A 26,238-nucleotide genomic window follows, 5' to 3' on the forward strand; every position below is an offset into this window, starting at 1 on the left:
CGACCCCGAGGTCAACTGCAGAAGCCACCCGTGGTCCACGCGGGGCTCAGCCTGGGAGCCTGGTGGCCCTCAGAGGCCCCCAGAGGGCTGTTGGCACTCAGACAACAGGCAGGCCCTGAGTCCCCCACAGGCCCTGAGCCTCTGAGGAGGTGGCTCCTGCAGGGGAGGGGGGAGGGGCAGAGAGCAGAGACCAGGCTGCAGAGAGGGCAGGTTCCTCGTTAGCCAGGAGCTGGGAAGTTTCTGTTTTGGAAAGACCCCTCTGGTGGCAGCTGCTGGGGCAGTAAGACTAGAGACGTCTGTGGAAAGACCCAGGCGGCCTGGCCAGGGATGGGGTCAGGATTTGTGAGATGCCCAGGAGAGGGGGGACCTAAGAAGTCGGGGGACCTGGAGCGGGCTGAGCTGGGCCAAGCTCAGCCTTTCATTTTATATGTATAGTCACAAGTATGCCTCCCACGTGCATTGAGAAATAACGTTCTCTGTTCACAGGTTACACATTTTGAAACAAGCCTTCTATTTTATTTTATTTTTGGAGATGGAGTCTCGTTCTGTCACCTAGGCTGGAGTGCAGTGGCACCATCTTGGCTCACTGCAACCTTCGCCTCCCAGGTTCAAGCAATTCTCCTGCCTCAGCTTCCCAAGTGGCTGGGATTACAGGCACCTGCCATCACACCTAATTTTTTGTAATTTTAGTAGAGACAGGTTTCGCACCATGTTGGCCAGGCTGGTCTTGAGCTCCTGACCTTAAATGGTCTGCCCACCTTGGCCTCCCAAAGTGCTGGGATTACAGGCGTGAGCCACCGTACCCGGTTCTGAAAGAGACCTTGAAGTCAACCTTTACAAATGCATTATTCAAATAGGCCACATTTGATCCAGTTCCTGAATTTATCAAAGCTAAGGATGATGTGTTGAATTTTCCCACTACAAATCTTTTTGTCAATGTCTCCTTTTATTTCCAAGGAGAAATAAAAATACCCTATTTCCAAGGGTATTTGACTTCTAGATTTCTTGACTCTTCGAATTTGAAGTTTCTCGGTTAACTTTTCCTGAGTGGCCTGCATGTTCTGTGACTGCTGTTTGTCTTCCTCTTGGCCTCTGCCTTTTTGGTGTTTTCAGCCTTCATTTCATCAGCCTGGCTTTGGTTTCAGTCCCACCTTAGTGTCTCTGCCTCTTCTGGGGGAATTTGTCCCATGTAGAAGTTTTGTGGTAACCCATGCTCTGTTTTTCCTTAGGTTTGCTGATAGGACACTTTCTCCTTTCCATGTGTCTTTCCTGCCTGTCCTGCCTTGCATGGTAGGGATGATTTATTCATCCTCTTTTCCCTTAGCATTTGCATCCAGGGCCTCTTATGGCTGGCCCAGGACAGCGCCCTGCCCCCGCGGGGGACTGTGGATCTTGTCCCTTCCCTCCCCAACTGCACTGCTTCTACCTGTGCCCTAGGAGCTAAGACTTGTTCCTTAGAACTGCCTGCTCTGGACACTCCCCTTTTCCAAACCTGCCCCCCAGGGGGGCTCTGGGCTCTCCTGCCTGTAGGCTGAACTTCTCTTGGTCTCTGTGGACCCCAGGGCTGTCTATCCACAGCAGCCCATACCTGGTGCACTACTTTTTGCAACAAGTTACTGATGACTTAACCCCACTTTTGAGCCCCCAGACCCATGGGTGAGAAGCCTGGCATGGTGTGACTGGCATCTCCCCTCTGGATCTCACAGTCATGGGGTGGGCTGGGCCACCCAAGGCCCCAGGGAAGAGTCCTCCTCTGGGCTCATCCAGGTGCTTCTGGGGGCACCCTGGCTCATCCCAGCGTGGTGAGTCCAGCTCCTTGCGTTGTCAGGCTGAGCCTCATTTCTAGGCGGTCAACCAAGGGCTCCCCACTCCTAGCCCAGGGCTTTCTCGGCTGCCTCACAGTGTGGCAGCAGCACCTGCACCCCACGCCGCCTGTCTCCATGTGCCTCACACCTCACGGCTCCCTTCTGCCGACACCCGAGGGCGTGCGTGAGTGGGTGAGGCCCACCTGGGTGGTCACCCTTTGCTTAACTCAGAGTCAACTATTCACGTCCACAAAGCCCCCTGGCCTGAATCCAATGTAATCACAGGACAACGTTGGGGCCAGAGCTTACGGGGCCCTCTGAGAGCTCTGCCTGCCACGTGGGTCCAAGCAACGTGTTACCAGCTTTGGTGAACTCCGTGCCTCTGGTATGATGGCTGGGGCCGCTCATGGCATCTCTCCTGGAGGGGCCTGGTTTTCATTTGATTCTGGACTCCTTGTTTGCCTCTGACCTTGAGTTCAGATGGGTTCAAGAAATGTGCAGATTCCCTGGGTTCTTTGTGTTTTTCTTATCAGTACTTTCCAGAGTGGCAGCCAGAGGCCTCCATGTCTTTGAAATTAAAAAATGTCACGAAAATGTGGGCACGGCCAGGCGCGGTGGCTCAAGCCTGTAATCCCAGCACTTTGGGAGGCCGAGACGGGCGGATCACGAGTTCAGGAGATCGAGACCATCCTGGCTAACACGGTGAAACCCCGTCTCTACTAAAAAATACAAAAAACTAGCCGGGCGAGGTGGCGGGCGCCTGTAGTCCCAGCTGCTCGGGAGGCTGAGGCAGGAGAATGGCGTGAGCCCGGGAGGCGGAGCTTGCAGTGAGCTGAGATCCGGCCACTGCACTCCAGCCTGGGCGACAGAGTGAGACTCCGTCTCAAAAAAAAAAAAAAAAAAAAAAAAAAAAAGAAAATGTGGGCATGTCGGCCCCTTTCATTATTTTTACCTACCCTGGCAAGCCCTCCCTACTTGCAGAATCAAATCTACCTTCTGTTTACAGAGGTTCCTTCCACTGCAAAAACAAAACAAAACAAACAAACAAAAAACCATCTCTTCTCCTTCTCCCTCTTCTCTGTTCTTTTGTCCTGGAATTCTCAGCATCCCAATACTGACCCCCTGCACCTGTCCTCCTGGCTTCAGTCTTGAATTTCTCATTCTCATCTCGGTTTTCCCCAAGGTCCCAGGAGAATTTCAGGTCTTACTCCTCCTACTCAGCTAATCTCAGGATCTGCCGCATCTCATCTGCTGCTCCTGCCCCCACAGCGGCCTCCTTCGGCCTGAGTTTTCATTTTGGATTGTCCACCTCGAGACCCCTGCCCTGTCCTCACCTTGAGAACGCCAGTTACCATCTTCTGATGCGTGTCAGTAGCTCACTTCTCTGTTTAATTAGAGACTCTCAGATCTGATTCCTCAGATCGACTTTATTTTCTCAAACCCCAGTAGACACTAGTTTTATGATTTTTTTTTCCTTTGCATGTCTTTAAAGAAAGGAGTTCTAGCCTTGTTTGAAGTTGGGAGTGGAGAGGAGCCCATCAGGGACTTTATGTGTCCCCATCCTAATATTTCAGGCTCAAAGGGAAGGCAGAGAGAAGGGTTCCAAGATCCTGCAGCCACAGGGAGCCACTGGGGAGTGTAGGGAGCCAGTAGTGGAGTTCTGGCCCCTCCCAGAGCTGTTCTGTTCCCGAAGTGGGCAGGGTGGGGTGCACAGTCTTGGTGGGGTCCTCCACCTCCCCAGCTGCTTGCCTCACAGGGATGGAGGGCTCCCTGGGTCCCCCAGCCACAGCAACCCTCTTTCCTGAGGTCCTGGTGGGATGGAGTTGCCTCCCCAACACCCCTGCAGCTCCCTCCAGTCCTCCCCGTTCTGAGCCAGGGTATGGGGGTACAGGGGTCCCACTTTGGGTCTCTGAGCCAAAGTGCAGAGGACACCTCTGACATTGATCAGACCTTTGTCTGTATGCATTTCTCTGCTTGGTCTAGAATTTGCTCAACTTTTTTAGTGAAATGTGCTAAAATCTATCATTATTGTGTCAATGTTTTCTCATAATTCTGGCAATCACTGTTTCACCTATTTTTAGGCAAGTTGGTTTCATCTGCCCTCGGGAGTCCTCCGAGTCCCTGGTCTCCAGCTCTGAGGAAAGCTTTTCCCAACTTTTTGTAATCTATTGGTCATTGTGGTGGGTTTCTGGATTCAGGCACACCTAAGTCACCAGAGGCCCCCACTTGTGACACACAGCAAACCTGGGCAGAGAGTTCAGGGTTGAAATTTTCTAGCCAGCCAGGGGGCTGGGAACACACAGCCATGCTCCCTGCTGCCCCGTGCCCCTTGCTGAGCCCGGGGGGTGCTAGGGTCCAGTAGGGCAGGCCTGGCACCTCTCCTGGCTCTGCCAAGCTCCCAGCACAGTCTAGAGCCAGCTCTGCATTTGACACAACTTCTTTCACTTTCATGGACTGGTTTTTCCCCTGTTTCACATAAGCCAATGTGTTTGTCAAGAGAAAGTTAATTAAAAACATATTTTTCTAATTAAATGGTAGGCTGTGCTATGCAAACAGTAAGATTCTTGTTTGAGAGCAAATCCCTCCCCGTTTCCAAGGCTACCCTGGGAATTTGATAGAACAGCCGTGCAGGACCAGCCCGTGGCGTCAGGACACGTGCAGAATGCAGCAGCAGGGCCCAAGTAGCTGGTCAGGTCTCCAAGCAGGCGGGAGGCCTGGCACTCACCCAGCATCACCCACAGCCTCATGTGGGCTCAGAAAGGCCCCCCATGCCACCCTTGGACTGACGCCTGGTCACAGCCTCCATGGCTCAGGGAAGTTCATGGTGTCCTTGGACTCTTGCCCAGGCCTCCTTCCCCTGCTGTGCCCACGTGCCACACCCAGCCCCACCAGCTCCCCACATCCCCAGTGCCAGCCCTGGAGTTCACCCGCCTGTGGGGACTCAACTCAGCATCAGTCACAGGTTCTAAAAGTTTCCGGGGTTCACACATGCCCAAAGCTAGCAGAGCAGCTTAGGGCTGGCTGGGGCCCACAAGGTGGACACCGAGCCACAGTCGGACTTGATTTCTCTCAGTGTTTTGTCAAGAATTTTTGCATCTGTAATTCCTTTATGGTGACATATTTTTCAGATTTGTGTTAAGAAAATTTTATTATTTTATAAAATGAATTGGTGGGCTTTCCATTTTTTCCATCACCTGGAACACTCAAACTAACTTTTCTTGAAAGGTTCATTGAACTTCCCTGTGCATATTCCGCAGCTCCTGTCATTGTGAAGAATATAATTGAATTCCCTTTCCAATCTCTTTTCTGTCAAGGGTCTGTTTTAGTTTTCCATTTCTTCTGGGGTCAATTTTGTGCTATGGGAGCATAACTCATCTTACACATTCAGTACATTGCCAAAGACCTGCACATACATCTGCTCAGCATCACCTTCGTTATATACATGGTCTTGTCAGCAGTTACACCTGCCTTATATGCATAGTTGTGCCTTATTTACATGTGGAGTTATAGCTGTTTCTGTCCTTCGTGTTGGAGATTTGTTTCTTTCCCTTAGTCTGATTTTGCCAGCAGTTCATGTTTTATTCCTCTTTTCAAAGAATCAATTTATCTCTTCTTTTATTTTTGTCTAGTTTATTGATTTCAGCTTTTGTTTCTATGAACACTCTATTTTTATTTTTAGTTTACTTTTTAAAAATTTTTTTGAGGGTTTCACTCTGTCACCCAGGCTAGAGTGCAGTGGCATGATTTCGGCTCACTGCAGCCTCTACCTCCTGGGCTCAAGCGATCTTCCTACCTCAGCCTCTTGAGTAGCTGGAACTACAGGCACATGCCACTACACCTGGCTAACTTTTGTATTTTTGTTTGTTTGTTTGTAGAGATGGTATTAAACCATATTGCCTAGACTGGTCTAGAACTCCTGCATTCAAGTGATCCACCTACCTCAGCCTCCCAAAGTGCTGGGATTACAGGCATGAGCCACCACATCCAGCCAACACTCTCTTTTTGTTGTAATTTTTCTGATTTCTTGAAAGGAATAAGTAATTTGTTTATGTTTGGGCTTTGTCTTTCAATAGTAAGAGCATTTAATGTGATCCTATTTTCCCTAATTGTGGTTTGGTATGTGTCCCATCAGATTTTGATGTGAGTTCTTTTCCTTTTTACTAGTTTTCTAGATGTTTCCATTTTTATTTCTTCTTGAATTCGAGGGTTATTTGAAAGCATGAGTGCGTGTTTGTGCCACTTTTGGTTGCTTATGTCATCTTCCTGGAGAGGCTGTGGCTTGGGCAGGGATGATGGTTTTCTTTTGATCAGCTTCTGGGTGGATCTTTGTTTATGCTCCCGCTTTGTCAGTTGTTTGTCGGTAATTTGCTTTTTTGGTTTGGTTTTGTCTATTTGTTTGTGATGTGTTTAGAGAATACTGGACAAGCTGATTGCAAAGTTTACAGGAAAGAATAGATGTTTGAGATTTTCCAAGAAACTTTTGAAAGTGAATAGTACAACAGGCTATAATGCTAGTATGGTCAAAGCAGGAGAGGCTAGCAGAATAGATACAGAGGCAGCAGGGCAGGCCACAGTCCAGAGCAGGCCCTGCCACCATGAACCAGCATCAGACCCTGCCCTCTGTCTGGCCCCAGAGTCCCACTGTATGGAGTGAAGGGCTCTGACACCCTTGTATCTGAGGACTGTCCAGAGCTAACTCTGTCCCGTGACTGGCCTGAGGGCAGGATGGGGCAACCGGCCAGTGCAGGGGGCCCAGGGGATACCTGCCAGTGGGCAACTGAATTGGCCCATCATCGCCCAGTGGATAAATGGGTATCAGACTGAGGACCCCAATTCCAAGAGCCCAAAGGATGGATTTGGCGAGTGTTTGTGGCCTGCCCTGTCCTCTGTGCAACTGGCAGGATGCTTAACGAGGCCTTTGTCCCTTCTGCTCATGTTCAGATATTTCCCAGCCTTCCATGTAAGCCCTTCATTTGTAACAGCTTCCCTGGGGGCATCTCAGAGTCCACAGCATCCTCCCAGCCTTTTTTTTTTTTTTTTTTTTTTTTTTTTTTGAGACAGAGCTCCGCTCTTGTTGCCCAGGCTGGAGTGCAGTGGCGTGGTCTTGGTTCACTGCAACCTCTGCCTCCCAGGTTCAAGTGATTCTCCTGCCTCAGCCTCCCAAGTAGCTGAGATTACAGGCGCCCGCCACTATGCCCGGCTAATTTTTTGTATTTTTAGTGTGAACGGGGGGGCTTCATCGTGTTGTCCAGGCTGGTCTCGAACTCCTGACCTCAGATAATCTGCCCATCTCAGCCTCCCAAAGTGCTGGGATTATAGGCATGAACCATCACACCCTGCCCCAGCCTTCCTTTGGTCCCAACGAGACCCCTGTGAGGCTGCCTCATACCTGCGCCCCAGATGGGGAAACTGACACTGGAGCCCCGCATGCTGGCTCCAAGCCCAGGCTCTCCCCTGCTCGGGCTCCAGGGTAGGAGCCCCTGGAGCCCAGGCTCATCCCTGAGTACTCAGCTCTGGGGGAGAAGGGCTGGGGTTCTTTCCTGCAGCTACTTAAACTCTCAGACCGAATCCACGTTTTCAAGGTTTGTTTTGCCAGCCTGCCTTTCACACAGCAGCAGGATGTAGAGGCAAAGGGACACAAGAGATGACAGCAACTCACTGGGGCCAGTAGGGCTGTGCATTAAAGGAGAACCATTCAATTATTACGGTTCATTCAAATTCCATCAAAGCTGAGTCATTACGAGAGGTTTGGGACCTCTTAAAACTGCCATGAAATATTTAAGCCATATTTGAAGAAAACTTCTGCTTTTCTACTGGAAAATTATATAGAAAATTATAATTTTCAAAATTGCACAAAGGGTGAAGCATCACAATCTGAGGTGCAAGCATTGTCTTCCTTCTTTTCCTTTTTTAAAGTAACAAAGTGTTGGACCAAACAAAATAAAGTGTTTTCAGAGTCCGGCCACCCCAGAAGGAGCTAGCCATTTCTCCCACAAAACCCTCGGGAAGGTGCAAGGGTGGGGGCTCATCAAGACCTGACCAGGCCAACTTGCAGTCAACAAGCTTCCAGTGACAGATGCCTTGCAAGCTCCTTCACACGTCTGGGGGCCTCTCAAGGCCCAACAGCTGCCAGCTCTGGGGCTCAGGGGACCTCATGGGTGCCATCCTCCCTCCTGGGGTGACAGGGAGGCAGGATTCCTGCAAGCAGGAGGAGAAGGCGGCAGTGTAGGGTGGGGGCGCCACGGGGAAGGCTATGTGCAGAGGGCAGCAGGTGCACGTGGTTGAAGGGGTGGTGAGTTCCCCGGGCAGTGTCCTGGGGGCAGCTGGGAGCACCACAGGCCCAGAGCAAGGCAGTGGCATGGCCAATGATATTCAAGTGAAATGCACCCTCAGCCGTCATGGGGTAGCACCTGGGGACAGTGAGGAAACTGAAGGGTTGTCACTGGTCCCAAGTGGATAATGGTGGTTTGGACAGGCTGATGGCAGAGGGGCTGAGAAGAGGGCGCAGGGGTGAGGGACATAGCAGGGATCATGGGCCATCCCACCTTCATGGGCTCTGGAGCTCCTGAGCTCAGTATGGGACTAGCCATGTCCCCAGGTGGGAGCTGAAGCAGGAGAACATACAGTGTAATGCCAGAAGGGGCAAGCAGGGCCTGAGCCAAACACGCTCCAGGAGCCTTAGGGAGGGTCACCTCAGGCTTTATCCCAAGGGCAGTAGGAGTCACCAAAGCTGGAAGCAGGGCAGGGATGCCACTGATGTGCCCTCTGAGACCACTGGCTGCAGCAGAGAACCTGCCAAGCCTGAACCTTTGCCCATGCTGGACCAGACCCCCAGGACTTTCATCTCAGGCTTCCTGGGGGTCCACACCTTTGACTTACATTGCAAACACAACCACCTGATCAACACACTTCAGGTTGTTCTTAACCACGTTCTTGCTGTTTTCATCCGAGTGATACGGTCCTGCCAGACAGTCTAGGCAGATGCCCTGAGGTGAGGGTTTCACTGCAGGGCCTCCCACCCCCACTGTCTCCAGGTGGGCCCTGTGTCTCCTTCCCCCAGGAGCAACTGGACACGCTGCATCAGGCCCTTGATGAGAGCAGGAGGCACAATCAAGGCCTGGCCAAGAAGGGGAAGCTGCTGGAGGAGCAGCTCACCAACTTGGAGCACAGGTGCCAGGAGGCTGAGGGATCGCTGGAGCCCCTGCGACAGGTGAGGGTGCCCAGGAGGGCAGGGTATGCTGTCACCAGGAGGCGGTGAACAGGCCTACAGGGAAGAGGCCCTGTGGTCCTTTGCAGAATCAGCCCCTCAGCATGATGGGAGGCCTAGAGAGATGCTGGAGGCAAGTGTGCAGGCCTGCAGAGACCCAGGCCCCATCCAGTCCCCTGCTGACAGATGGGGAAACTGAGGCTGGAGGGGCCCACAGGGAGTCAGGGGGCTGGATTTCTTGCCGTCAGTAAACACCCCTACAACAGAGGAGTCAGCTGTGGACACGCTGTTCAGGAGAAAATAAGCTGAGGCCAGAGCCAGCCTTAGATGGAACCACCCTGCTCTCAGAAACTCGGGCCCTCCCAATCCCTGGCCCACGCCCAGCATCTCCGGCCCAGGTGCTCTGGCGGCGGCAGCAGCTCAGCGGGGGGCAGGAGGCGGCCGAGGTGCAGGCAGAGAGGCGCGTCCTGCAGGAGCAGCCGGCGGCACTGCGCACCCAGCGGTTGCGTCTGCAGGGGGAGCTCGCTGCGCTGCGCGCTCAGCTCGCACAGGTAGGCGGCCGCGGAGGTCCTTAGGCGGGAGGAGCTCGTGGCGGGGATCCGCACGGGGGCAGCTGGGTGAGGCGCTGGCCCACGCAGGCTTCTGTGTCCTCACCTGCCGGTGGGGTGGCGCTAAGCTCAGGGTCCGGACGCCCGCAGGTGGCCACAGCCCTACCAGTGGTGTCGTGCGCGCCCTGCCTTGGCTCCGCAGGCACCTTGGGTCGGAGCACAACCCTGGCTTTGTCTCCAGTGTCTGAGCCCAGCTTTGCTGGAAACCGAGTGACCTGACACACCGCGCACCCCAGAGCCCCAGAGGTCCCTGCTTATGGCGGAGATCGCCCCTCCCCTGGGGTGTGGCTGGAGCAACAGGGGTGCCAGCCTGTGCAGGTGCCCCACAACCTCCCCTCTCAAAGCTCGCAGGGACAGTGGCCACTGAGCTCCCGGTAGGGCCTGGGCAGACAGGGTGAGAGACCAGGAAGAGCTCAGTGGTCAAGGAGTGAAGTGACGGTCTTCACCCAGTCCTATCCCCTGGCCTCCCGGGTGCAAGACAGGGTTTCGGAACCCAAAGGTCAGACAAATGTAGACCACCGTGTCCAGAGGTGGGCTGCAGAGGTGAGGCCGGGTGGAGGCACCCTGCTGGTGGGTGCGTGATCCAGTGATCCTGACCACTGAGCTCGGCCCCCAGGCCGCACGTGGACCCGGCTCCCACGCATGAAACCTGAGGTAGCAGAGCCATTCATAGGGAGATGAGGGGTGCACAGCTGCCAGGTTGACTGATAGGGAAACAGCCCGAGAAAGAGGAAATGGCGTTCCAGGAAGCAGGCAGAGCTTCTCAGAGCCCACACCCCAGCCATCGCTCTTTGGGCCCACCAAGGAGGCGCCTGCTATGTACGGCACCCCTCCCCATCACCTGAGAGGCGGCTCTCTTGTCCTCTGTGGGCACTCCACCCACGCCCAGGCATGCACCCTGGGAGTCTCGCTGCCCCCCACAGCAGGGGCTGGGTGCATGCAGGGGCCCCCACCTGGCAAGTGAGGGCAGAGTGGGCACATGGTCCCAGCCCACAGGGTGGCCTCACACTGATCCCTCTTTCTGTTCATCCTCCTCTCCTTGACACCGGCCCCTCGAGCTGTCTGCACAGTTGGGCTCCTCCCTGATGGGGATATGGTGGCTGTCCAGGACTGCAGGGCTGGGCACTGCCCTTTCTACAGCATGGGTTGTTTAAATGACTCCAGGACACCATCAGGTCCTGCACAGGGACTGTTTGGCTCACAAACGGGGCTGACTGGAGAGGCTGGTGCATCACATGGGCACATGGGCACAGCCCCCACCCACCCTGTGGGTCCAAGGTGCAGGGTAGGGTAGTGCTGGTGGCCTGAGGCCAGAGTCCCTGCGGAAGCTGTGCCCACCTCCCTCTGGACCAGATGGTTTTGGAGGGGCTGCCTCCAGCTTGGCATCCCTGGACCCTGTTGCCCACTACCCAGGTCTCCTCATGACCCCTTGACCCCAGAGCCCCACACCCACCCCCTGCCAGCTACTCTCCTGCCACCCTTGCCCACACAGCCACAGAGTGGCCGCCGAGGTCAGGGAGAGCCATGGGAGAACCTGTGGGTCACCCCGTTGGAGGGACAGGCCTGGAAAGCCAAGCCGGTGTTGGTGGCACCACGACCCATGCACAAGCTCTCACCTCCAGCGCCCAGGGGGCCGAGCTTGTTCTCCTTGGGAAGTTTGTTTGCCATCTCAGGCCAGATGGCACAGGGGGAGGGGCGGGAAGGGTGGGTGTCTTTGGCCTTCCATCGTGGAGCCTGGGGGACAGCCCCTTGTCCCTCTGCTGGGTGCTGCTGAGGCCCTGCAGGAACAGGGAAGGTGCCCACATGGCCCAGGCTGGCCCTGCAGAGCGGGCTACACCAGCTGTAGGCCCAGGGTTCTGATGCCCTCATAGCCCCCCTCTGGGAGTAGGCAGGAGGCCCCAGAGTGGGATGGGGGTCCAGAGGAGGCAGCCGCAAGGAAGATGGGCACTTGGGATGGGGGAGGGGAGGATGGCATCTGCTGAGCTGGCCCCTGAAGGGTCAGTGCCCCCATCTATGAAGTGGGGAAGGCAGGTGCTGAGGCCTCAGGGGTGAACCCCAGTGCAGGGTGGCACTTCCCAAGGCCTCACTGCCACCTGCACAAGGCCCTGCAGCCCAGCCTGGCAGGGGACAGGGGCCAGCAGGCGAGGGCAGTCACGAAAGCCACCAGCCAGCTTGTCCACAAAGGACCACCTGCCCTCCAGAGGAGGGCTGGCCAGTGGGGTCCAGTCACCAGCCCCTGCTGCTGTTCCTGAAGGCAGCCCAGCCCTGGGCCATGGAGCCAGGGTGTTGGGGCCTCCCGTGGACGCTGCTGGGGGTGGGGGTGCAGGGGCTTGCATCAGCCCTGGTTGCGACAGCACTGCCCGGGGACGCAGAGCCAGCTGTGGGCACAGTGCCCGCCGTGAGTCCCTGGAGCCCGAGGAGGGGGAGGGAAGGAACAGCTAATGAGTTCCAGGAGGTCAGCTGTGAGGGGCCCACAAACCCATAAACCCTTTATTGGTGTCTCAGGAGGGGAAACCCGGATGTGGCCGTTTATTTATTTTGGATTTCACTTTTCTCTTCTCTTTATAACATGCACTTCCAGGAGTGTAACTGGATTTTTAAAGAAACAGGACTTCCTTTTTCAGTGCAGGGGGACTCTGTTTTTCTCAGTCCTGAAGAAGAAAGGAACCCTTATTCTTTGTACAGTTCCAACCACTGACCCCGTAACTAACTTTACCCACGCGAATTATCCCCTCTGTCTCAGGGCCCGAAACCAGGCCTGCTCCAGCCCTGAAGCCGAGAGGGCAGGTTTGTGGTGTGCCGAGTGTGTGCACTGAGCCCCAGGTCTGCTGCCCAATCCTGGGCCAGGCCCAGCACCCAAGAGAGGGCAGTGGGGCCGACAGAGGACTGACCTGGCATTCCAGCCCAAGAGTGTTGCCCCTGTGGACACAGCCCCAGCAGGCAGGACTCTCGGGGCTGGGCACAGCAGAGCCTAGAGGCAGCCTGGTTTGGAGAGCAGGGCAATGGGTTCCAAGCCTGCCTTAGCGCCTGCCTGGCCCAATAAGCCTCTGACATCATGGGATCCCATCGACACCAGCCACCCATGAGGTATGCCCCAGGCCATCTGGGGGCGCTGGAAGCAGGCTGTCTGGGGCTGGTGGACGGTGTTCCTTGCCTAGTGCTGCTCTCTGTAAGAGAGAACTCTTAGATTCAATCCTTTCCTCCAGAGGGCCCGTTCGCAAGGGAACAAAAGGTCCCTGCCAACTTTCCCACAGAAAATGTCTGTTTCCTGGGTAGCCTTCCCTGATATTTAACCTGCAGCTTATCCCTCCTGACCTGTACCGATGGGGCGGGGAGTGGGTGACTAAGGAGGGGGCTCACTGGGGCAGCCTGCAGCCTACAAGGAGGACGGACAGTGGGGATGGTGCTGCCAATGCCACAGGCTTGTGGGGACTGAGACAGCAAGCATGCCTGGCTCTCAGGGCCTGTGCCTGTACGAGCTCAGCAGATCCTGAGTGCCAGTAGCAGAAGGCAAGTGCCAGAGACTGCAGGGGATCGTGGCTCATGAGGCTTGGAGGAACACTGAGAAGACGTTTGCGGGGTAGCTCCTGGGATGTCACCTTAAGAGATGTAGAGAGTCCCCCATTGAGGATGTTGATGGGGACATCTGCTGCTCTGTAGCTGGATGGGGACTTGGCCCCATGTTCCTCCTTGAGCTGTCACTCTGGCTGCAGATGTCAGATAGACCTGGGTGAGGCCAGGGTTCCTGGCCCAGGGCAGTGCCCTTCCTGACCCTGCCAGCTCTTAGGGGAATTCAGAGTCCTTCCCAGAGGCATCCCTGTGCTCCCAGAGGAGGGCTGGCCTGATCTCACTTCCTGTCACGAGGCCACAGGTTCTGCCTCCTGGGCTCTCTGCAGACGGAGCAAGAGACATTGAAGAGGGAGGAGGATGTGGTGAGGCTGGGAGCTGAGAAGGAGCAGCTGGACCAGTCTCTGAACAGCCTGCACAAGGAGGTGGATGGAGTCCGGAGGCAAAATCATCAGCTGCAGGTCAACTGGGCCAGCAGAGCTCTGCATACCCCAGACTTGGGAACAGACCTGGGGTGGGATCCAGGAGGGTGTCAGTTCCAGAGGGGTGGCTGGTGTACCTCCATCTCACATGTGCACACATGGGGAGGGTGGCTGGACCAGCTTGTGCATGTGATGGATACAGACTCAGATCAAGGCCCCAGGCAGAGCTGGAACCAGGACCCAAGGCTCCTGCCCTTCTTGAGACATTGAAGTCCCCATGGGAGCCAGGCCCGGGCTCTATAAAGCAGCACAAGGGTCAGACGAGGGAGGTCAGAGAGACCTGCGGGACAGGGCCAGAGGCTGCTGCCTGCTTGTGCTGGGGTGGGGGAATCCCCTGAGGCCTAGGGGCCTGACACCCACAGAAGGGGCCTCAGAGGCTTCATTCTCCCGGTCCACATTGGACATACCCCCATCCTCAGAGACCAGCAGGGGATGGGGGCAGGATGGGCAAGAATCAAACTTCAATGCCCTCCAGACACCCAGCCCAGACAAAGGGAACCTGGGATGCCATTAAAACAGATTTTAGGCCCACCCTGGAGGCTGCGGCTTAGTCTCCAGCCCAGCCAAAGCCAAACCCAAGGCCTGTGGGCTGAACATGTGCACCCAACCCCAGGTCTGCTGGGCAGTCCTAGCCAGGGTCAACACCAGCAGAGGACAGTGGGGCCCACGAGGGCAGGTGGAACACCCTGTGGCACTCCTGCCCTGGGATTCTGTGTGGCTTTGGTGAGACAGCAGTGAGACGCCCAAGTTCTCACTCCAGGCCCAGATGGAAGAGATGGAGCAGGCCCACACCCAGCAGCTCCGGGACCTGGCGGCCCAGCACCAGCGGGACCTGGCCACAGAGGCAGAGTGTCTGCACAGGGCCCGGTCGCAGGCCACGCAGGCCCTGGAGTCCCAAGAATGGACCCACCAGCAGCGGGTGAAGATGCTGGAAGAGCAGGTAAGGTCGGGACCCCAACCCCCTGGGTGAGGGCAGAGGGAGGGAGGGAGGACTGGCATCCCCGCAGCAGCACCCAGTAGGGGTGACTTCTTGAAGTCTTCTAGCAACAAGGGCTCTCCACTGCCACCCAGTGGGCTCCAGACCCGCTCCGGGCACTGCCTGCACTTCTTTGCTCTTGAGGACACAAGGTTTATCTCATATCCGAGTGAGGTCACTGGGAGGTGGAGCGTGGATTCTGGGGCAGGTCACCACCCTCTCGGAGCCTCCATTGCTCTGTCTCTAAAGTGGGGTAGGGAGGACAGCTCCTGTGAGGGGTCACTGGGAGACTGAGCTGTCGCTATGTGTGAGGTGCTTAGAGAGCACCCGGCACACACAGTTGTAGCAGAGGCAGCCCCTGCACCTGTCCTTCAGAGTCACGAAGGGAAAACGATGGTACGCGTGGCACATGTGGGGATGAGGTGGGCACAGTGAGGCGTTGTGCACTGCACACCCACACATGCATAGGTGCACGTGAGAGACCTGCTGGGCTGAACCACGGAGCCTTGGAGCTCAGAGCTGTCAGGACCTTAGAGCTGTCTGTTCATTTTACAGATGAGGAAACTGAGGCCCAGAAGGTGACCTGACTGCCCAGTGTCATCCCCAAGTTAGGGCCCATGACCACCAGGGCACTTTTGTTAAATTTATTAGCAAAAGGACATTTATTTATTTCCTTATCATTCTGAGTGCCTTTTTTTTTTTTTTTTTTTTTTTTTTTTTGAGATGGAGTCTCACTCTGTTGCCTGGGCTGGTGTGCAGTGGCACGATCTCGGCTCACTGCAACCTCCACCTGCTGGGTTCAAGCGATTCTCCTGCCTCAGCCTCCAGAGTAGCTGGGATTGCAAACGCCCACCACCATGCCTGGCTAATTTTTTTGTATTTTTAGTAGAGACGAGGTTTCACCATGTTGGCCAGGCTGGTCTTTTTTTCTTTTTTTTTTTTGAGACGGAGTCTCGCTCTGTCGCCCAGGCTGGAGTGCAGTGGCTGCATCTCAGCTCACTGCAAGCTCCGCCTCCCGGGTTCACGCCATTCTCCTGCCTCAGCCTCCCGAGTAGCTGGGACTACAGGCGTCCGCCACATTGCCCGGCTATTTTTTTGTATTTTTTAGTAGAGACGGGGTTTCACCGTATTAGCCAGGATGGTCTCGATCTCCTGACCTCGTGATCCACCCGTCTCGGCCTCCCAAAGTGCTGGGATTACAGGCTTGAGCCACCGCGCCTGGCCGGCCAGGCTGGTCTTGAACTCCTGACCTCAGGTGATCCTGAGGCCCAAGGCCCGCCTCAGTCACCCAGAGTGCTGGGATTACAGGCGTGAGCCACTGCACCTGGCCTCATTCTGAGCGCTTTCATGGCCTGAATAGAAGCAGGCCCATCCACCCAGGGTGCGCAGTGGCCATAATCCTGACGCCTCCACAGGTGGGCAGAGTGGGCATCCGTGGTGAGAGGCAGAACTGCGCATCCCTCTGGCAGCAAGGGAGTTGGTCTGATGTCTGCTTGATGTTTCTGTCCCAGGCATGCCACCTCTCCTCGGGAGCTGTGGACCGTGGCCTCCAGCCCTTCCTGTCACAGAGCCCTCCATGCCTCTGTGCCCTGGGGCCCTGGCCATGCAGCCTAAGCCACCGTTCTGTCCCCAGGTGGCCGGCCTGAAGGAGCAATTGGACCAGGAAGTGCAGCGGCGGCAACAGGCCCACATCGACCAGGCCTTCCAGACAGGACCGTGAGGCCTGCTGCACACCACCCAGCAGCCTAGCCGCCTTCAGCCCGGACTGGCCTGCAGGGGGCCCTGGGGAAGGTGCTGGAGGCCCTGGGCTGCTGGGGGAACCACTGTTGGGAAAACCAATGCCGTGTGCTCTGCACAAGAGAGACAAAGCTCAAATGGGGTGGGCACGATGCCAGCAGAAAGCACAGGGTCCAGGTAGCCACCAGCCGGGCCACCACTCACTCCTCAGGGTCCCCAGGCAGTGGCGCACTCTGAGCCCATTGGCTGCAGAGCTCCTCTGGCCCCTGGGGACTCGGCCTGCAGCTGGTGCTGGACCACACTGCGGGTCGTTCATCGCTGACAGCCCCTTCCGCTCCGGCAGAGAGCAGGCGCTTGGGCATCCTCACAGCCTGCCCCCGCCTGGCACTCCATTTCCACTTTGGAGGAGCTGGTCTGGCCAGACCCCCGGGGCCAGGCCCCGTCAGGCTGGCTTCCCCGGCTTCATTCCGTGCCCTCAGCTCTGTAAACACAGGAAAACACGTGGAAAACATTTCCACCAACTGAAGCCAAAAACATAATGTCCTGTAAGGCCAGCCACCACATCCCCACGCCCAGCGGCTGCGAGCCTCCGCATCCAGGAACTGCGGCCGTCACGGTGGCAGGTGGCTGGAAGTGACTCAGATTCACATCCCCGTGACTCACTGGCCGCCAGAAGCAGGGGAGTGTAACACTTAAAGCTGTTACAGAGCCTCCCATGTTCCCGGCCTGGAAATGCTGGGAACGGTCCTGCAGGACTCCGGCCGGGTTGCTATGGAGACCCAGGCGGCCATCTTGGGCCTGTGGCATGGGCCACCTGTGTTCATCTGTGCTCCTCGTCTCCATCACCATTGCTCAGAGTGACTTGTTCTCCTCTCCAAAGGGCCGCATGCTTTATAGGTGGTCATTTGTGATATCTGTGGGGCACCAGCCAGCCCAGCGAATCCCTGCATGTACCACAGGGGCCTCCCGCCCTGGCCGCAAGGACTCTGGCCTGGGGTGCAAGGCCAGAGGCTCCCAGCCCCCACCCCATCACAGTTACTGTGAGCCGCAGCTCCATGTGCAACAGTGTCTATTTCAAGATCACTCTGGGACTTAAAATAGTCTGTCCTGGCACACCTGGTTTTCTGGTGGACTTAGTAATGGAGTTACCATATGCTGTAAATTGTGCAAAATCAAAAGCTAAAGAGAGGTGGTTAAATAGGCCGCTTCCTGTCTGTCACCTCTGCCTGATTGTTGGGGGCTGTGTTGAGAAGGATTCTGAGGTTCAGCCTGGGCTCTGAGGGGAAGAGCTTGGTGACCCATGAGCAGAGGTTACTTTGGGCAAAGGAGGAGTCAATGGTGGCACAGGTGCCCTAATAGGCACTCCCTGCCATGGCCAGTCACGGGTGGAGGACAGCAGGCAGGCCTGCCCCCACTGCTGGAGAACGCTCTGCCAGATGGCAGGTGGAGAGGGTCACTGAGAGGCAGCGTGTGGTGCTAGGGCCTGGCACTTAGTAGGTATGTCCCTTCCCTGCCTTCCCTCCCCATCCACAGTCTCCTCAGAGAGGGGGACTCCCACTCCACAGCCCTATTTAGGCAGCTCGCTCTCCGGCAGTTTCAGGACCCTCCCTGCCCTGGCTGCTCATGGTGAACATTTGAAATGCACGTGGGGGCCTCAGAATTTTGAAATTTAACAAATAGTTAAATCAGCATAGGAGATGCTATTTTAACTTGTTCAACCTAAAGGCATGTATTTAGGAAAAGAGGATTTGGAAATACATTGGCATGTTCTTAAACATGTCCAGTGGTTGTGCGTGGGCCTCTGTGTTTGGGTCTCATGATGACTGAGAACCGTGCTGGGGTTTGGAGAGCTCTCCCTCTGTTCTCACAGCAGCCCTTCGAGCACCTGGTTTGCAGATGAGGAGGAAGCCTTGCTTTGGGACAAGTCTGCACCAGGTCGTCAGGAGAGGGTCAGGCCCAGGGACCTGACAGCCCAGGTCAAGGCTCCCTCTCCACTGGCCTCGCCCCAGGCCCATCTGCCCAGTGAGGGGCAGGCAGAACCCACGTTAACCAGAGGACATGCCCCAGAGGCTGGGGTCCCCCTGCCCCTTCGTGAAGGCAAGGCCAAGGGAAGAGGGGGCTGGACCCCTTCCCATGCCCTCCGAAGCGTCGAGGGGAAAACACCATGCGTGGCCTGCAGCCAGCCTCCAGCCCAGGCCCGCCTGGACGGGGGTCCCAGCTGTGCCTCCACTAGCTGTGCAACCCTGGACAGATTCTTTAGGTTTTGGTTTCCCTGTCTATAAAGTGGGGTGATCCCAGCCCCAGAGGGCCATGGTGCGTCCTCCGTGAAGGATCACCCAAGCTGAGGCCAGAAGGACTCAGCTAACGGTGGAGGGACTCTCACTTGCCACAGCCACGGCTCTGGGAGTGCCATGTCCATCTCCCTGCTGCCATCCCCAGCCTGTAGAGCAGCCTCGGCCATGGTCCAGTGGGGCCAGGGTGTTCGAGGGAGCAGCCTCTGAGGCCAGCCTGGTGGAGGTGGTGCAGATCCGTGGTGCCCCCAAGGGGAGGGCAACTCTCAGGGTCTGCCTCTAGAACCCACAGTGAGTCTGGGTGTCGGTGGAAACTCGGAGGTGGCCCTCAGGCCTGTCCCTGCAGGGGATGGACCCCCAGAACCACCTTATGGAGCTGGAGCCACACGTAACACTTGCGGCCTCGGAGGCCTCCACAGTCTGGCTCTTCCTCTGCCTGCCCTCTCCGGTGGGCAGAGGGGATAAATGTGCCCAGGGTTTCTGAAAGCCAGGAGACCCTCTCCCACACAAGGCAGGGATGCAGGCAGGGGCCCAGCTCCCGTCTGAGACAGAACACAAAATCCCTTCAGATTCCTGCCACCCTTGAGGCTTGCTGAGGAATGTGGGGCATGCAGGGGGTGTTGGTGGGTCCTATCCAGCCTCTGGCCAGGAAGCTCTGGTGCTCTGACAGGACCTCAGGTGCCTGGGTCAGTGGGCAGCACTCTTTGCAGGCATCCAAGGATGGGGATACAGACCAACGCAGGGAGGGGACACATGGGAGAAGAAGGCCCCCTGGGGAGGGGGCACTGGAGGAGGGGCCACATTGAACACAGACAGCAGCACCCCATGGCAGGCCAGCCCTCTGAAGCACCCCAGGTTGAGGGAAGCACAAGCTTTGGTTGGCGGAAGCCGGGGCAGGAAGTGGGCCGGCTGGAACCAAGAGCATTGTCTATCTGGGCTTCCAAAACACTCATACTTTTCAAATTAATTGCAAAAAAATGTTAGCAGGGAAACATAGAAAGAAGAATGTAACCACCACCATGATTTGTGACCTGCAGAGCCCCTGAGGTGACACCCAGCTCTCCCTTTTTCTAGCACACGTGTGCTTAGGACGGTTGAGGCTATAGCATGGATGCTACTCAGAGCACTATTTTTTAAAACTTTTGCTTGACACGATACCATTAGAGTTTTCCAGAATCACTAAAAACACCTCAGAGCAGATTTTGTGGCTGCAGAAGCTCTGGGGCATCGGAGGACCCCAGGCCTGAGTGCCCCTCCACTGCTGGCTGTCCCCGCCATCCTGGAGCCCACAGGGCCCTGTCCTGTCTTGGGCACTCGGGAGATGGACGAGGCTCCCAATGGGAGGCAGGGTCTCATCACCCCCAGGATAGGGAGAGCCGATGCCTGAGCCCACGCAGCAGTGAACATCCTGGGAAGGAAGTGTTGAGCCTCAGTCCCGTCGTCTCCTTAAGATCAACCACAGAAGTCCCGTCATGGGAGTCAACGTGTGCACGGCTCCATGTGCATGAGAAGAGGAGGTGTAGGGCAGGCTGCACGGCCCCCACACTCCCTCAGGGGGCCAACTGCACTAAGACTCCAACCGTCCACACAGGACAGTGACCAGGTGAGCAGGTGGAGCGGTCCTTGGCCTCTGTGACCTCCTGGCCTCATTCCACAGCATGTGGAGGTTTACTTGGGATCGGGGCTTCTGGGGCAGGAGACCTGCACTCCACCTGCCACTTCTGGGAGAGAAGGAGAAAAAGTTAGGGTGGGCTACAGCCAGCCAGCTCCTGCCCCTGGCAGCCCAGGCCTGAGCCCCCTGGGATCTCCCACCCCTACCCTGTGAGGACCAGACAAACAGGCCCAGCCGACCAGGTGCAGGTTGGGGAAGGTACTCCCCACCTTCGCCTGTGTGGAGCCCCGAGCCTTGGGGCATCCTGAGGGCAGCTCCCGGGGCACCCCATCTAAATTGCACACACACTCAGGCCCTAAATTAAAATGTCACAGGCCGGTTGGGGAGGCTCGGGTTTCCTGGCCACGGAACATGAGCCTGCTTGATAAAACAATTTTGGTTTTGATAAATGTGGATTTTCTGTGGCAGAGACAAAGGCGCCCTTGAGTCCAGAGGGGAGCCTAAAACAGCACATTGCTGAAAAGTATTTCCTGATAATATTTTTAGCACCTGAAGAAAACATTTTTTTCTCTTTTTTGCCTGCAGAGTTGTGTGCGTGTGTGTGTGTGCGTGTGTGTGTGTGTTTTTAATGAAATGTAATGCCCAGCAGCAATGGGGCCTTGTGTTAACCCCCAGATCCCCGGGTCCGGCTGAAAATCTGCACAGGGCGCAGGCCAAGGCTGGTCAGCAGGGTACGGGCCCAAGGAAGAGTGACCTCTCTGGGCCATGACCAGGGTCTGGCCCACGGCAGCTGCTCCCCAGGCCCACAAGCTCTGACTCTCTGGGACAAGGACGAGCCTAAGCATTTCCAAACGCTGCTCTGCGGACCCCTGCGAGGCCCACCAGCCCACCCGCCTGGAGAAACAGGCCTCCACTCGGTGTAGCCAGTGAGTGCCACTGTGTGCCCCAAGGTGCCCTGGGCCCTGGGCAGCCCTGCCCCCAAGTTGACCCAAACCCAGCCCAGAAATGGGTCGTCGTTACCCAGGCTCCTGTCTTATGTGCTCAAGAGAAGGTCAGCAGTAGCAAGAAGGGCGCCTGTGGCCTGAGCAGCCAGCTTGGAGGCAGCACCCTGGCTGGGCTCTGAGAGCAGAGCAGGAGCATGTGGTGGGAAGTGGATGGGTAGTGGGGACAGGGCAGGAGGTGGGCCAGCCCTAGGGGAGGTCAAAGCCTCAAGCCCTCATGATAAGGCTTCTTCAGGGGAGAAATCCTGCCCTGGGGTTGGCACTGCCACCTTCCACCTTTGCAAACTCATGGGAAGGGCCTTCCAGCCAGGCCCCAAATGCACTGAAAAGAGGATAGAGGGCTGCCAGGTTTTTCTAGAAAAAAGACAAACAGAAAAGCGTTCTCCCTGATTCCCGCCATGGTGACGCCTGGCAGCTCTATTCCCAAGGCTGCTACATGGGGCCTTGTCCTGACCCCACAGCCTGTGCCAGCGAGAGGTGGGAGCAGCCCTCCCTGCCCAGGGAGGCCAGGGCTGGGCTGAGGAAGGGGTTAAAGCATGTTCCTGAGGCCCCGTGTGTGTGCGTATGCTGCCTCCGTGCGTGCGAATAAGTATGCATGTGTGCGTGGACGTGTGTGCGTGTGTGTGGAGACGTGTCTTTCTTCGCCAGGTTCTCACTGAGAGCCGGCCTCAAGTAGGGATTCTACAAGTCCCTCTCTGATTCCTTCCTCCAAAGACAGGAGGCCTTGACCTTCCTGGCCCTGGAACCATGGCTGTGCTGCTGTCCTGGAGCTCTGAAAGCTGCGACCGTGACCTAAGGGCTAACTGTGGGACAGAGCACGTCCTCTCCCAGGCTCAGTTTACCTCTCTGCAAACAGAATCGCCACCCCATGCAGGGTGGGAAAGGTGCCAGGGCCAAGCTTTCAGGAGGCACTCACTCTCAGGGGCGTGCCAGTGCAGGGTCAGCCCCTCCTTAAACATTCTGCACCTGGCCCTGACACCAAATCTAAAGGGTCATGAACCTTTAAGTGAAAACACCAAGTACAGGATCTGTGAGAACCGGCAACACCCAGTCACACCCAGAGAACCCTCCGCTGCTTCTTAAAAATAACATTGACTGCTCCCGGCTCTCGCTGAAAAACAACACACGCTCACCTGAGACATTTCAGAAAATACAAACATGAAGACAAACAAAAAACCACCCAGCACCTCAGTGGTAGATGCAGTTACCATCAGCCCGGCCTTTTCTGCTTGTCTTTAAGGGGTGCACCCTTATCTTTGGGGGCCCCAGTGTGGCACGCAGCCAACATCACCCAACACTAAGAGAAGAGAGGAGGGTGGGCCGGGTGGGTTCCAGGAATCAGGCCCTGCCATGAGCCTGGGGACACAGAGGTGGTCCCGGCTGGGCCCCTGAGGAAGGACAGACAGGCACAGATCAATGCCCAGGCCAGCAGCCCCAAAGGCAGAGGGGAGGGCTGGCAGGCCACAGGGTGTGGACCCTGAATTCAAATACTGGGACTCAGGGTCCTGCCCCAGCCTGCCAAGGCCAGCGTCATGGGCCCGCTTGCCCCCAGGGCCTGAGTGGGTCAGTCTTCCCCACGGAGGGTTTGCTTTACCCAGGGGTCTCCCCCGAGGTCCTGAACCTCCCAGGGATTTCTCCTGATGTGGCCGCGCAGATGCAAACACTTTGTTCCTCCGGGCTCTTCCTCACACAAACGCAGGCAGGGAGTGGGCTCCGGGGGTAGCCTGCCCCTGTGGCTGGAAGCCTGGCGTCCCCAGGCTCAGGGCTGGGAAGGGGGCAGCTTGGAACGGGCCTCTGGCCACTTTTAAGAAAGGTTCATCCAGGCACTGCCCGGCCAGGGTGCCCCTCCCGCCCCCCGCATGATGGCACGCCTTCAGGGCGGGCCCAGCGTCTCAGGCCTCCGGGACACAGGTCTGCCCCAGGACGGCTCTGAGGGTCCAGGCGCCTCCACCAGGGTAGGGACCCGGGACGGAGCATGACCCCACCACGGGGCGCGCGCCCGCAGGGCCCTCGATCGACTTGCCTGTGCCCGGGCCAGGGGACTGAGCTCCCCGCGCGCCCGCGCCCTCCCACGGGGCCTGGCGCTTTAAGAGACGCCCGATTTGCATGGCCCCGCCCCCTCGAGTGACCGCCGGGCTGGATATTTAAATCGTGGCCCCAGGGGCGGGGCTGGCCCCGAACGCGGTCCCGCCCGGCGCTTTCCTCCGCGGAGCTGCGGAGAGAGCGCGGCCCGGCTGCACGGGCGCGGGACGCGGAGCCCCCGACGGCGCGGCCAGTGGGCGCGCCAGCGCTCCCCGCACCCCGCCTGGCCCTGCCGGCCACCCCCGCGCGCAGCCTCGTCCCCCAGCGCCCTGCTCCGCCCGCGCCCCGTCCCGCCCGCACACCCCCGCGATGCCGCTCGGCGTCGCCTGGCCGCTGCTGGTGGCCGCGGCCCTGGGGCTCGGGGCGCGCGGGGTGCGCGGCGCGGTGGCTCTTGCCGACTTCTACCCGTTCGGCGCCGCGCGCGGCGACGCCGTCACCCCCAAGCAGGACGACGGCGGCTCCGGGCTGCGGCCGCTCTCGGTGCCCTTTCCGTTCTTCGGCGCCGAGCACTCCGGACTCTACGTGAGTAACCCCGGGGCTCGCGGGGCGCCCGGGAGGGGAGGGCGCTGCGTCCCGGCCGCTGCCCGCCGGGCCCGGACTCCCGCCGCCGCCGCCAGCCACTTGGCACCGGGGCGGCCCGAGGTGGAATGAGGACAGCGCTTCCTCCCTCGGCGGCCAAGGCCGGACAGCGGCCCGCAGGAGAGGCGCGCGGGCGGGGCGAGGGCGGCAGCCGCCGGGCACCGAGGTGGGGGCGAGTGGAGCGCAGCGCCCCAGCCCCTGCCAGACCTGCCGAGCGCGTCTCCCCGGTGCCTGATCCCCAGGGGAGAGCAGGGGGCCCTGGTACTGCCCTGGTTTTCACACATGGCAATGTGGCCGTGGGCACGGGCTTCCCGGGCCTCAGTTTCCCCAGTGGGGCTCCTGGCCTGCGAAGGTTGCAGCACCTCCTGGGGCCATTTCAGCCCCGACCCCCGTGGACGCCAGTGCGGCCCAGGGCCAGGAGACTGGACCCCTTGCCCAGGCGCTTAGGGCAGGGCCTGCTTCTCCGCAGACCCTCCTAAGCGGGCTAGCAACAGACTTGCCCCCTCTCTCCCTTCCTCTCTGCAGTCTGGGGTCTGGCCGCTCAGGCTCAGACCCTCCAAACAGGACTCCCAGTGGGACTCCTGGGGCCAGGGACTCATGACAGCAGGCTCATCTCAGCTGAAGGAACAGGCCCGAGTGCCAGTTCTGTCTCCATGGCTCCCAGAGTGTGACCCTAGGCCAAGCCCTTACGGCCGCCCCGGGAATGAAATGCACCTGGTAACTGCATGGAGCACTCGCCCTGAGTAGGCCACAGTGCACTGGAACTTGGTGGTTTCCTGAAACACCCCAGATCATATCTAGAAAACTGCTGGGCCAGCCTCTAGTAGAGTCCCCTCCGGCTCCATCACCACTGCCACCTCCACCATCAGCCCTCCCACACCCTCGCCCACCTCCAGTCTCTACCCACTGCCAGCCACATTGCCTCTGCCATCTGTGCTGCCCGGAGTAACACCATCTGTACTGCCAACTCCACCATCAGCACCACCTCCTTCAACCCCACCAGCAGCAGCACTCCCTCCACCACCATCCCCATGGTCCCCAGCTTCCCGTCGTCACCATCCACATCCTCTGCATGGCTATCATCCGTCGCCGCCTCCATCCACAGGGCCTCCTCCACCACATGCCCTCCAGGGCACCTCCCACCCCACAACTCCCAACACCATCCACAGTGCCCACTGTGTTTCCCCCACCTGCTCAGGAATGCCTCCCCACCTCGGTGGCAGCACTGGGTGACCTGACCGTGGTGGGAGGAGCAGCCATGCTGTCAATGCTACCCCCTGAAAGTCCCTCTGGACCAGGACTTGGACAGAGGAGCGGGACTGACTGCTGGAAGTACGAAGTGGGTAGGGCAGAACGGCGCTCAGGGTTGGCCCGGGCTGGAGGAGGCCTGTCCACTTTAGGTATGGGACACTCACATTGGCACCATCCGAACAGAACTCAAAAGGCTCCTTAAGCATTTGGGCCAGGCTCAGCGTTCCCGCCCAAAGTCACAGGTGAAAAATATTATTAAAATGGTTAACCCACTTAACAGCCTCACCGAAAACATCTACGCTTGCCAGAGCAACTGGGGGAAGCAGCTCTAACGTGGGAAGATCTGCTGGGAAAACAAGGGTTTCGTCAGAAATGAACCTTCTGGCTGCTAACAAAACATTTATCTCCATCAGAGCTTTTTCCTGAAACAAAGATATTATTTGAAAAACATTTGCTGATGTGGACGCAGTGCCTGCAGTGCACTTCACCTTTCTGTTTGCTTAGCAGGAAGGAAAATGGGATTCTTGAGGGTGCGTTGCCCAGGACACCTTGCCTGAAGTAACTGTGAGGGCTCTGTGGTCAAGGAGGGAGAGAGGAAGGGGTGCTTGGCAGCAGGTTAGGGCTGAAGCCAGGTGGAAAGAAGGGAGGCATTTGTTCTGAAGGAAGTGGACCTGACTGGGGCCTCCCACGCCCACCCAGGCTGAGCAGACCCTCTTCGGAGGCCCCTGGCTCTGGCCCTTGTCCAGCTCCAGTCAGTAGGGGCATGGTGTCTGCTGGCCCTGGACTCAGACTCCCATGTCAGGCCCAGCCAGGACCTTCCAGCCCCCATCCCACTGCAGTGACCTCTGTGCTCCTCCACCCCCAGCCTGTGGCTTGACCTAGAGGCGGCTTGTTGTCTGAATGAATGAACGTGCCTCCCTCTGACACTGCCCGCACGTCACAGGTAGAAATTAGAAGTGCTCTTGCATGAGATGGGTGCTTCTTCACTCTTCATCAGAAATAGCACATGGATTATGGCCCTAGCAAGACAGCTCTGCCAT

At 57.6% G+C, this 26,238-nt stretch overlaps 2 protein-coding genes across 8 annotated transcripts in view; both read left to right on the top strand.

Annotated features, from left to right (window-relative positions):
* CROCC2 (ciliary rootlet coiled-coil, rootletin family member 2) overlaps positions 1–18,024 on the top strand; it is an 85,834-nt gene extending 67,810 nt beyond the window's left edge. Inside the window, exons 27-31 of one of the 2 annotated variants that reach the window (XM_038000604.2) lie at positions 8,866–9,015; positions 9,411–9,563; positions 13,517–13,648; positions 14,430–14,609; positions 16,279–18,024. In XM_038000604.2, the coding sequence (XP_037856532.2) occupies positions 8,866–9,015; positions 9,411–9,563; positions 13,517–13,648; positions 14,430–14,609; positions 16,279–16,365 (702 nt within the window). In that variant the 3' untranslated portion in view covers positions 16,366–18,024. The remainder of the gene's footprint in view (positions 1–8,865; positions 9,016–9,410; positions 9,564–13,516; positions 13,649–14,429; positions 14,610–16,278) is intronic. The other variant, XM_038000605.2, reaches the window with a different exon arrangement.
* Positions 18,025–23,428: 5,404 nt separating this feature from the next.
* The window catches only part of SNED1 (sushi, nidogen and EGF like domains 1), an 87,045-nt gene continuing 84,235 nt past the window's right edge, over positions 23,429–26,238 (top strand). For all 6 annotated transcript variants that reach the window (XR_005241188.2, XR_005241189.2, XR_005241190.2 and 3 more), the window contains exon 1: positions 23,429–23,890. Coding sequence is in view for 3 of the 6 variants with exons in the window: in XM_007966961.3 (XP_007965152.3) it covers positions 23,678–23,890 (213 nt within the window). In the remaining 3 variants the exon portion in view is untranslated. The remainder of the gene's footprint in view (positions 23,891–26,238) is intronic.

The sequence above is a fragment of the Chlorocebus sabaeus genome, chromosome 10 (assembly GCF_047675955.1).
Source record: "Chlorocebus sabaeus isolate Y175 chromosome 10, mChlSab1.0.hap1, whole genome shotgun sequence".
NCBI classification, from domain to species: Eukaryota; Metazoa; Chordata; class Mammalia; order Primates; family Cercopithecidae; genus Chlorocebus; species Chlorocebus sabaeus.